This window comes from Cervus elaphus, chromosome 5 (genome assembly GCF_910594005.1).
Source record: "Cervus elaphus chromosome 5, mCerEla1.1, whole genome shotgun sequence".
NCBI classification, from domain to species: domain Eukaryota; kingdom Metazoa; phylum Chordata; class Mammalia; order Artiodactyla; family Cervidae; genus Cervus; species Cervus elaphus.
Window position 1 is genome coordinate 77094706 of NC_057819.1, and position 12763 is coordinate 77107468.

The window sequence follows — 12763 nt, forward strand, 5'->3', positions numbered from 1 at the left end:
AGGGAGAGTTGTAAGGACACTTCATGCTACTATGTAACTGTCCATGCAATTACGCCCTGATTCAGGGCCCAAAAGGCAATGTGGTACTTGGGGGAAAAGAAAGTTCAACACAACGTGTCACCTTAATCCTCTTGCCCTTTCTGGCAGTTGATGTAAATTTTTGTTGTTTTTTGTAGGAAAAAAATGCAACCTTGCCAGAATATACTGCCTCTGAGCATTTTAGCTGCCTTCCCATCTCCCATTCCACAAGCCCCCCTCGGCTCACCCACAACAACTCCTGAAAGACACACATACACTGTAGGGTAAGGAGTGGGTATAAGAGGCATTATCTCTTTCCACCAAACACCACTCCTTTCCAAATTATGGATAATGAGGCCAGAAGTATAATTACTGAAGGAGTTTGGAAAGTTAATTACTGAAATAATCTAAAAAATTGTGGTGACTGCAATGAGTACAACTCACTTTATAGCTGTCAGAACCACTTAGAATGTGATAAACATCTTACGTTTGCAAACCCAGATGCTGCACCAAAGGAAGTTTCATATTAGCAAATTACCACAAGAACCCATTACCGTCAACTCATTTTGATTTTGTAATGAGAAATCCCATTAAAAATGAGTAACTTTAAGTTGTGATTGTTAAGTTGTGAAGCAGGGGAGAGACAGAAGAAAGATGCCAAGTCTGAGGAAATTTGTCTGGGATCCTCTCCTTGAAGCCTGTAATTTGCAAGCAGCTCTACCTTCCTTGTTCCCACTGTTCACCGGAAGGTTGTGAAGTTTAAGGTAACACTCACTGGATCTCAAACGCAAAGCAGTTAGCTTTGAGACTGCAGGTCAAGAGTGCAGGAGAAAATGGATATTTCTGAACCGTAGGCACAAATGTCCATGGAATACACACTCCACTCCTAAATCTTACTGCTATAGTCTCCGTGGCAGAGGGTAACTTCTCTATTCCAGCTGCTTCTGCACGTAGCACCATGAGAGAAGTGATTTTTCCCCCGGCACTCTCCACTAGATGCCCCAGGCTCAGCTGCCTCTTCCCCCATCCCTTTATGACGCAAATGGCCCCAGGCCAAGGCCTAGTGCTCACAAAGGCAAGTGCAAACTAGGCGCGCACTCAGTACTCTGGGAGCTTCAGACTGGTCTGGGCTCAGGTCCTGCTGCTCCAACCCCAAGGCCAGGGGCGAGCCCTGACACCGCCATCACACGCTATGGCCAGCCAGTTATTCCTCCCTGTCACCCCGCGCCTCTCGTCCTTGACGCCCGTGAAGTCGCACTTCGGACAACTCCAAGCGGGCATCAGCGTGGCAATCCAGCGCACCGACGGGAGAATCCATCTCGCAGTGGTCACAGAGGTCAAACGGGACAACGCTTGGGTCACGGTAGAGTGGGCCGAAAAAGGAGTCAAAAAAGGTAAAAAGGTTGCTCTAGAGACCATATTCCTGCTGAATCCAGCTCTGACCTCGGCTGGGCCCTCCGCGCAGGGCAGGGCTTCGCGCTCCGGGTCTCTGGCGCCCCCTTCCCTCATCGGGGACCAGCGCACAGCCGCGCGGTGGGCTGTGAAGATCCCCCAGAGAAACGAAACGCCCTCGGGGGACAGCCTGGCCGTGAGAGTTCCCAGCAGCCCTTGCCTGATGACGCAGCGGAAATCTGCCTGCCTAAGAGAAATTGAGAAACTGCAGAAGCAGCGCGAGAAGCGCAGACGGCTGCAGCGCGAGATTCTCGCCCAGCGCGCCCGGGACGCCAACACCGGAAATGCCAACTATGAGATCCGGCGCCTGATCGAGGAGTGCCGCAGGCGCTTGCCCGGCGGCCGGATGTCCGGCCCCGAGCCGCGGGCCGGCCGCCGCATCTGCGTCTGTGTGAGGAAGCGGCCTCTCAACCGGCAGGAGGCCACCCGGGAGGACCTAGATATCGTCACCATCCCCTCGGACAACGTGGTCATGGTGCACGAGTCCAAGCAGAAGGTGGACCTCACTCTCTACCTGGAGAACCAGACCTTTTGCTTCGACCACGCCTTCGACGACACCGCCTCCAACGAGTTGGTTTATCAGTTTACTGCCCAGCCTTTGGTTGAGTCCATCTTCCGCCATGGCATGGCCACCTGCTTTGCCTATGGACAGACAGGCAGCGGGAAAACGCACACTATGGGAGGAGGCTTTTCGGCAAGGGACCAAGAGTGTTCTAAAGGCATTTATGCCATGGTGGCGCAGGATGTTTTCCTCTTACTCAAAACTTCCGCTTATGAGAAGCTGGACCTTAAAGTCTATGGGACTTTTTTTGAGATTTATGGGGGAAAGGTGTATGACTTGTTGAACTGGAAGAAGAAGCTGCAAGTCCTTGAGGATGGCAACCAACAAATCCAGGTAGTCGGGCTGCAGGAGCAGGAGGTGTGGTGTGTGGAGGACATGCTGAACCTCGTGGAACTAGGGAACAGCTGCCGGACTTCAGGACAGACATCAGTCAATGCCCACTCTTCCAGGAGTCACGCAGTGTTCCAGATCATTTTAAAGTCTCGAGGGAAACTGCATGGCAAGTTTTCCCTTGTTGACTTAGCTGGGAATGAGAGAGGAGCAGATACTGCCAAGGCCAACCGGAAAAGACAGCTGGAAGGAGCAGAGATTAATAAGAGTCTCTTGGCACTCAAAGAATGCATCCGAGCTTTGGGTCAGAACAAGTCTCATACCCCATTCAGAGCCAGCAAGCTCACACAGGTGCTCCGGGACTCCTTTATAGGCCAGAACTCCTCCACTTGCATGATTGCTACTATCTCTCCAGGGATGGCCTCTTGCGAAAATACCCTCAACACTTTAAGATATGCAAATAGAGTAAAAGAAATAACTCTAAATTTAAGGCCTTGCCATCGTTGTCTTTATCCTGCTGAACGTGAAATGCCAAGGGTATTGGAAAATCACATTAGAAATTCAGAAATGTCCGTTCAGGGGGAAGAATTTATTAGTATACCTTGCCTACAGAGTGAGGAGGAGGAAGAGACTGAAGAAATCAAAGCACTATCCTCTCCATTAATGGATACAATTTCCTGGAAGGAATCAAGTCAATGGCCAGATAATAAAATCCAGGAGACATCTGATGGGGTAAACTGCAATGTTGACTTTTGCATTGCCCAGTTACTGTCCATTTTGGAGAAGAAAATAGATATTCTGACTGAGATTCAAAGGAAACTGAAATTATTACAAGCTGACCTTCAAAAGGAGAGCAGAAATGGTGAAGTCAATGGTGAGAGATCAGATCTGAAATGATGAATACAGTGCTGCAGTTTCTAAGTTTCTCATAAAAGAAATTTGTCTAAATGATCTGGATAGAAAGATCCTCCTGGAAGGTTTAAAACCTCTTTAAATATGGCTATGAGAAATGTCCTCTTTCTTTTTCTTCTGTATTTCTATAATTTATTCTGTAGGACAGTGATTTGTGACCTGGAGCCATTTTACTCCCTAGGGACAATTGGCAATGTCTGGAAACATTTTCATTTGTCAGAATTGGGTATGAGAGGAGTGGTTGTACTAGAATATCACTAGAATATAGAATGATACTAGTAGAAGGCCAGAGATGCTGTTAAACATCCTACAATATATGGAATAGCCTTCAAATAATTATCCTGTTGAAATTATTATCAAATTATACATATAAAATCAAATATATAACAAATCAAATCAAATATATAACAAATAACTATCCTGTTGAAAGTATCAGTAGTACTGGGGCTCAGAAGGAGAAGGCAATGGCACCCCACTCAAGTACTCTTGCCTGGAAAATCCCCTGGATGGAGGAGCTTGGTGATCTGCAGTCCATGGGGTCGCTAAGAGTCAAACACTACTGAAGCGACTTAGCAGCAGTAGGGGTTGAGAAACCCTGCTGTTGAAGAACCTGGTTGTGTTGAAACCAGATTCCCTAAACTTGTAGCTAGGAAGGAAAAACACTACAGATAAAAGAGACTAGAATTGGAACACACCAAGGGGTGCACAATTGAGTAAAGCTAATGATGCCTATGCACGAGTCTTATTCTGCTACACTGGTATGTAGATTCAAATGGTTTCTAAGTGCTAGATATACTGGGGAGGTGGGAGTGGAAAAGGGAGAGGTTTTCTTTGAGGCTTTGTATGAGAGCCTAGAATTGAGATTTTATTTTTAATCTTTGAGGTGAAGTTGCAAAGTACTGTGCTTCCTGAGAGTGATAAAATGAAGTGTGTGTGTTGCAAAAGCATTGCGTTACTAACTATAGTGTCTTAATGTTTTGTTTTCTTTTTTTTTCTTCTCACTCTCCTTACCAAATTTTGTGCTTATGTGATTCCTATAAAAAGCTTTGCCCCATTAAGTTAGGAAGTTAGGGTAGTGAATAAGTCCGAAAAGTAGAGAAGTTTTGTCCTGAAGTGGGGCATTTCCCATAAAGACTGCATAGGGAATGTAGTAAGAATGTGGTAAATATCAATGCCCTAGTTTAACTGTATAAGGAGAATATTTTCCTGATTCAAGGATCACAAAGTCCATTCTTTCACAGAAAGAAGCAGCAGCTAATTTAATATGCAAATATAAATATAATGAATAATCTAATGCACACTTACCTTCACCAAACACTTATAGAATGCTATAGTAAAGATCTTTTGGTTCCAAGTCTAGCAGTTCCAAACTCTTTTTTGAAGAAAAAGGAGTGGAATTATTTGCTAAGAAATTGAATGGTGGAGTAGGGAAACGTGAGACACAAAAAATTAGTGCCCAAATCCCTTTACTACCTTTGGCAGATGTGCCTATTCTTTTCAAATGTTTTCCTACTAAGTTGCAGAGACCTTACTGTTAAAAAGGAAAACTAACACGTCTGCCAGAGATTGGGCTTCCCTGATGGCTCAGCAGGTAAGGAATCCACTTACAATGGAGGAGACACAGGAGATGTGGGTTCAATCCCTGGGTGGGGACGATCCCCTAGAGAAGGAAATGGCAACACACTCCACTATTCTTCCCTGGAAAATCCCAGTGACGGTAGTAGAATGGTAATATACTAGCAGAAGCCATCAGGTTTCATCCTGGTTTCATCAGTATCATTGGAAACATATGGCCCTTAGTAGTTAATTGATATTATGGCCTTGAGATATTTTTTTTCTCTCTGCTGAAACAGGAGAGAAGGGGGCAGGGCACAGCTTTTGAAAGAATGATATACTCCAAGGACACAGTATAAACAGATTAGAATCAAACAGGCTGAAGACAAGTCAACTTCCACTGGACCTTGATCCTCAATCAGCAAGATAAATGACACACCTGGAGACACCATGACAGTTCCAAGACACCATCAAAAGACCAAAAAGTGGGTGGTGGCCCAATTCCTGTAAATCTCCATCCCTTCCCTAAAATAGTTGGAATAATCCTCCCACTCATTGGCTTATGAAATTATCCAGCCCATTAAAACTAACCACACCACATTTCAAGGCCACCATACTTGCCCTCTGTGATGGCCCACACTCTATCTGCGGAGTGTGTTTCTCTCTGAATAAATCCTCTTCTTACCTATCACTTTGTCTCTCATTGAATTCATTCTGCAATGAGACATCAAAAAGCTGAGTTTCATTACTGTGGGTTTTGACTGAGTTTGAGTCTGGCCACATGGGATCAAGTCTCGTTCTGAGGAGAACGGTTTCATGAGTAAAGCCAACCAAACAGAACTTTGGAACTCTATCATCCTTTAGCAAATAATAGCGTTCCCTTCAAAATGAGATGTTTTTAATCAGTATTTTTGTAATCAGTGAAAAAGATGGGGTTAAGAATCTTATCCCAGTTAAGAATAAGAGCTTAGAATTGGTTTTGAATCTAATCCCAGTTCTATAATACAGATATCTGTGATTTTAGGCAAGTAATTTAGCCCCACTGAGCTAGTTCCTTCTATATGAACCTGGGTAATTTTATCACTTATTTCAAAAGATTAGATGGTGGCTTTATTTTCATTCTGTTCTCCCATTTTTTTTTTTTTTTTTAGTGCCAAAGACTATCACTCATTATTACTATTGTCATTGTCCTTATTCTATTATGGCCCTCACATCTCCCCTTGTTCTCTACTACACATAAAAGTTAGTAGTCTGCTAGTAGTTTCAACATTCTAATACCAATAATATAATTTTTTTAATTTTATTTTTAAAGAAGTATAACACAGTAAAGTGCACAAATCTTAACTATACAATTCCACAAATGTTTACAAAGTGAATATTCCTAAATGACCACCACACTTAACCAGATACAGAACATAATCAGTGTTCCAGATGTCTTGTTCCTGGATCATTTCACTCATTTTCTAATCAAAGGTAAGGTGTATTCTGACCAAAATCATCATAGGTAAGTTTCCCTCTTTAGAGAAAAACTGTACTTTTTGAATATGGATAGTATCATATACTAGGTACTTTTGTGTCTCTGTTTTATTTTTTTTAATCAAAATCATCTGTGACTTGTCATTTTTACATTGTTCTAGAGTGTTCCATTGCATAAATAGCTCATATTTTATAAAATTTACTCGAGGAAAATTAAGTTATTTCTGCTTTAAGCAATTAATAATGATATATGAACATTGTTATATGTGTTCTTTGGTGTACATTTATATGTTAAGAGTCCTAGGAAAGAAATTCTTGAATCCATAATATATGTATATTCAGCATAATAGGTCAAGCCAAGGAGTTTTCCAAAGGACTTGTTTTAGACAACCACCAGCATTTTGTGTTTGCCTACATTTAGTATTGTTAGCTTTAAAGCTCTAATTTTATATTTTCTGATGTGTATGCAAAAAAATCTCATTATGGTTTCAATTTTTTGTTTCTCCTAATGACTAATGCTGAACATCTTTACATATGCTTACTGGCTATTTGTGCAGTGGAATGTGTGCATGCTCAGTCATGGCCGCCTCTTTGAGATTCCATGGACTATAACCCTCCAGGTCCCTCTGTCCCTGAGATTTTCCAGGCAAGAATACTGGAATGAGTTGCCATTTCCACCTCCAAGTAATCTTCCTGACCAAGGAATCAACCCAAGGACCCACCTCTCCATTGTCCCCTGCATTGTCAGGTGGATTCTTTTACCTCTGAGCCACCTCCTACTTCCTATCCCTAGGCAGTGCTAATCTGTATTCCATCTCTGTAGATCTCTGATCCCTTATGTCCTGACTTCCTTTGGTTTGTTGTTGTTGTTCAGTAGCTCAGCCATGCTCTACTGTTTGTGTCCGCATGGACTGCAGCACACCAGGCTTCCCTGTCCTTCACTGTCTCCCAGAGTTTGCTGAAACTCATGTCCATTGAGTTGATGATGCCATCCAACTCTCTTATCTTCTGTCACCCGCTTCTCCTCCTGCCCTCAATCTCAGCATCAAGGTCTTTTCCAATGAGTCAGCTCTTAACATCAGGTGGCCAAAGTTCTGGAGCTTCCGTTTCATCATCAGTCCTGCCAATGGCTACTGCCAATGAATAATCAGGGTGGATTTCCTTTAGGATTGACTGGTTTGACCTCCTTACTGTTCAAGGGAGTCTCAAAGAGTCTTCTCCAGCACCACACTGTTTGAAAGCATCAATTCCGCAGTGCTCAACCTTCTATATGGTCCAACTCTCACATGCATACACAACAATTGGGAAAACCATAGCTTTGACTATATGGACCTTTGTCAGCAAAGTGATGTGTCTTTGTTGTTTTACCCCTTCCTAAATTGTTGTATTTGGTAATTTTAACTTTGTTGTGCCCTTAATAGTATAGCTTGATAATTTGTTGATATATGCATATAACATTATTTATGCATTTTATACATGATATTGTAGAAAAAACTACATATCAATAATATTTCTTACAATAAATTCTAGTAAATCTCAACCGAGCTAAAGAGAGTTTTATTCTATGTTAAGTTTAGCAAGTAAAGAGGAGCAGCAGGTCAACATAAATAACTAAGTAGGGAAGCAGTTACAAAGGCTACATTTGCTATATATATATGTGTGTGTATATATATATATATATATATATATATATATATATATGTATATATGTATATGTTCATGTTCAACTCTTTCTGACCCTATGGACTGTAGTCTGCCAGTCTCCTCTGTCCATAGGATTCTCCAGGCAAGAGTACTGGAGGGGGTTGCCTTTTCCTCCTCCAAGGTATCTTCTGTACCCAGAAATTGAACCCGCATCTCCTGCACCTCCTGCATTGGCAGGCAGATGCTTTACCACTGAGTCATCTACTGGCTTTTTATCTTATTTTTGCTTATCTATTACAGATTTGGAAGTTGAGCACAAATGGCCCAAATTTTTGAGAGCAATTCACCTGTAGATTTACTTCTCCACTGTGTACACAAATTTATTTATTTTGTGTGAATGCACATACATATACAGACACAGTTTTACATGTATGGTTATATATTTTTTTCCCATAGAGTCTTATATCTGTAGAATAAATCTTAAAAATTTCTTTTAGTTAAAAAGCAATTGCTAACAAATCAGTCTTAGCATAATTTTTTCTGTTGAGTTGCCATTCTCCCTTAACAAGTACACATTCATACTTCCACTAGTGTTAATTTTTTTTTTCTAAGAATATACCTGGTACTTGAAATGGTCTCAAAACACAAAGCATAAAATTTAATATGAATATTAGAAAATAAGATATTATATAAATGAAAAAAACTCAAAGTTAATTGGGGTCTACTGAAAGAGGGTTGCTGACAGTTCACACAGGTGACTTGTAGTTAACAAAGAAGATTGCAAAGTAAATTAATGCTTTAATAATATTGTTCAGAAAATGTCAATGCTTCTAAAGCAAGGATGGTAAATACTTTCAGTTCTTTGGAAACTTGCACACAAAAAAGTTGACATACCAATTACAAGTTATGCTTTACTATTAGTTAAAGTAGCTTGTCTTCATTCTTGTAGTGGACACACTTATTTTGACTTGCTGCCTGAACTTATACTTAACAAAACTGCTTTTAAAATACTGAACTTAGGGCTTTAAAATTTCAAATTTTCCTTTGAAATTAATGTGATAGTAAGTTGTTTATACTATTATTCTATTGATCATCTCAGTAAGTCTTAACAGCCTACATAATGAAATAGTATGATAGTCCTAGATAAATATTTGCATGTTGGTTAAATGAGAATTATTTTTCCTTTTCAATTTGATTACTGATTTAAAATGTCATCCTAATAACAGAAACATAGTTTCTAGCATGTGTTGCTTACTAAAATAAGTGTCAAAATTGCTATTCAAAGTGTTGAATATTATACTCAAAGCAAACCTATCATTTATGAATATTTTGTGCAATTCTTTTTATTCTCCAGAATAGAAACTGTTGACAGAAAATTTTAACACGTCTTTTATCTAAAATGTGATTTTTTTCTATATTTATGGCATTTTCTTTCTAATATTAAGTAAAAGTAATCTCAGAAATTATAAAAGATATTGAACCAAGTTGACAATTGAATATAAAATTGGATAGACTCTGGCAGCTTTCTGTACCTGTGTGTTTGAGGTCATCCTGAACATGTAAGAGCTAGAATACAGGGCTATAAAACGCAACTGAGGAAATGAATGGGATAATCAGGAGGGGGAAATGGGAGAAGTCATCAAAGCAATAAGTACAGAGGGTTTTACTCTGAAATAATCAATTAAAATAAAAATTACAACACAGAACCAGTTATTATAATGCAGCATCTGTTCTGAGGTTTAGGTTTGGCATGAGGTTTGTGAGAACAAGAAAGAGAAGACTGGTCTGGGCCACGTGAGCAAACCTAAATTGTGGATCTTATACAGCTACTGAGCACAGTTCTAAATGCCAAGATTGGAACCAAATGAGCTGATTAACAATGCAGATTTAGAGTCAGACATTTTGTCTTTGTTTAAAGCTTTGCCACCTTGTAGCTATGTGACTTCAAACAAGTAATTTGACAGTCTGCATTCTTCATTATTTTCAAATTTGCTGTAAAAACCAAACCACCACAACAAAACACCAGTATTCATACAGAGTGGTTTTGGAGAATCAGCATAAAAAGTTTCAATAAAATAAGATTTTATTGGTAATCTCCTATGTACTAGATGATAAAGATAGAAAAATGGGCATATAAGCATCCCTGCTTTTAAGGAACTTATTTAAATGAGACAAAGCCTTGCACAACTGAGAGATATATATTAAAAATGTGCCAGCCTGTATAAAAATTGCTACGGGGATATAGGATTTGATTAATTTAGCCAAAAGGGTAGAAGAACACTTCACAAGTTGATCCATCCCTAAGTCTTGAATGAATGAGAAATGTAGCATTTACTGCCACATCAATAAACAAGGACGTCGTAACCATCGGTGATTCCAGCTCTCCAAATGTGAATTTCTGAGCCCAGGAGCAGCCCAGGAAGGAGAATCCAACCCGACACCCTGACATCTAGCAAGAAACTCCATGGCGCGCCTGCTAGGTTAGTAATTCATCTTAGCCCCAGGGCTCCCCCAGGCCCTTTGGCATCCACTGTCACCTCTCTGCCAGTGTCACCTCTACAGGAAAACACTTGGGTCTTAGCTGACACCTATCAGAGACCTGCCCGGAGGCTCCATAGGTTTGGATTCAGCCATCACTTGGTCACATGCACCTTTTTCTATACTTGAGGAGTTGTCAGAATCCAGAAACCCAACTGGCAAGCCGAACATAGGCTCCTTTGCTCCTTGGCTCTTTAAATCATTGTAGGGTTGACCACTACCCTTTAGGAAATGGCTTAAAGGAAAGAGAACATAGATGATGCTTGGCTGTCTCCTGTTTCCTCACATTCAATAGCCCCTGGGATTTTATTTGGGTAGGCAGGGAGAAAAAACTTCGTTGTTAGAGAATTTACTTTATGCATGAATCCCATATATCTGTTGTTTAGAAAACCCAAAACTTGTCCTCTTGCACTTCTAAAATCCTTTTCTTGCAAGACCATAATCTTTATTGTCAGTTGCAAAGGTCTAAATAGTACTCAGCAATAGTATTTTGACCCATTTCTTTTCCCCTCAACGTCTGTGTTAATGACCTCAAAGGTGTGATCCCATAATTTCCCAGCTGCTAGGGTAGGGACTGAGAGCACAATACAATGTATTTGAAGGTAAGGGCCTTGAAGGAGCAGGTATAGATGCACCTGTCTATTACTCAGTATATTCCCACACATGCCCTTTTCCTAACTGACGAGCTAGAACAGTAAAGTCCCGAGGGAAGAGACAATAACACTCCCAGTGATTCCTGTGTCCCCAGAACCTGAAACAGCACCCAGTACATAGGGGAAATGATTATTTGTTGAATAGTGAATTATACAGAAATTAGCTTTAATGTTTCCCATCAAAATAACCTTTCAGAAAATCATTCAGAGAGACAAGGATCAGAGGCAGAAATCTGAGAACATAAATATTTAAGGAACAGAACAGTGGAAAATTGTCAGAGAAAGAAAATAAGAAGAGGTCAGAAAAGTAGTAGAAAAACCGGGGAGGGGGGGAAGTGGTACAGAAAAAAGTGGAAGAGAGAATTTAAAGGGGACAGAGCACTTCACTATGCGGGGGGGTGGGTGGGGGAGAAAGCAGTGGTTAAATAGAATAAGGACTTAAGAGCAGGTCGGTGGTTTCTGACAATTTGTGAGTCATTAATAATATTTGAGAGATCAGCTTAAGTGAAATTGTTGGTTGAGAAGCCATTCTGTAATGGGTTGAAGAGTCACAGAGCAGCCTGGATAGTGTGAAAGTGCTTCATAAATCCTAAACCTCTTTACAAATGTGATTATCTTGTTAGATTCAGGGACTGGCTATTGCTCATTCACCAAACTTTGAATTCTTCCTTTTTTTTTTTTTGTCATCAGGTACACTCTTCCTAGGATTTGCCAGAATATGTTATAATCAATGGAGAACTTAAGGAAACAGAGGTTAAATTTTAGCAGTTTTCTTTACCTTAACCTAATTTTCTTCCATACTATGTCTCGGGTATAAGAAAAAAAAAAAAATACACTATCATTAAATAATTTACAAACACTCCCTAATGTTTTTTCCAAGTCATCTTCCTGTTGCAACCTTCTTAGCAACTTCACCTTAGTTTCTTGAAAACTTCTGATTTATTTAGGCAAAATTAATATAAATTTGAATGTGGCCTTGACTCCATCCATAAAATTTGGAACACAGTCCATCACTTTGCCATCCTTCACAGCTGGATCCAACTAATATTACTTGCAATACCTCTTCTTTCCTGGCTTCTGTATCCCTAATTTCCACTTTGTATAGATCCACTGTCAATCAAGACAGCTATTAGACATTGCATGGCCTTAAAATACAATTAGTGATACTCTGAGAGATTTCCTTCTCTGACCTGAGCCCATACTCTTCAAATAAACTTATTCTAATTCTCCTTGTAATAACACCTAATTGTCAAAATATTATTATAAAGCTATAAAATCAGAATCTTTAAATTAGTTATATGTAAAATGATTCAGAAAGTAATGGATTAGTATATTAATGTGGGTTTTTTTTTAGAGAAAACACTGCTAGACATTAATATTTAAAAGATGCTGCTACTGTTTGAGATTTTTCTACCAAAACCTTGTAACTTATCTATTCAGCACAAGGGTTGTTTATGAAGAAAAATAATCAAATGGAATAATTCTGTAGCTATTTTTTTGGCAAAATAGTGACATCTATTGCTCAGTGTTATACAAAATGGAGTTTAAAAATCACAAGAAATGTTACCTTTTTATATGGTTAACTGTAAAATAATAACTTTTTGAAATTTATTGTCTTAAAAAG

The 12763-nt window shown here is 39.8% G+C and overlaps 1 protein-coding gene across 1 annotated transcript; it reads left to right on the forward strand.

Moving 5' to 3' along the window:
• Nucleotides 1-1139: 1139 nt before the first annotated feature.
• Nucleotides 1140-3368, forward strand: KIF2B (kinesin family member 2B). Its single transcript, XM_043900864.1, has one exon. It carries the CDS (start codon nt 1211-1213, stop codon nt 3257-3259), a length of 2049 nt encoding a protein of 682 aa, XP_043756799.1. The 5' UTR covers nt 1140-1210; the 3' UTR covers nt 3260-3368.
• Nucleotides 3369-12763: the final 9395 nt, after the last annotated feature.

Bases quoted from the DNA above. Each gene is read 5' to 3' on its own strand.
- KIF2B (XM_043900864.1), top strand. From the start codon at position 1,211: ATGGCCAGCCAGTTATTCCTCCCTGTCACCCCGCGCCTCTCGTCCTTG.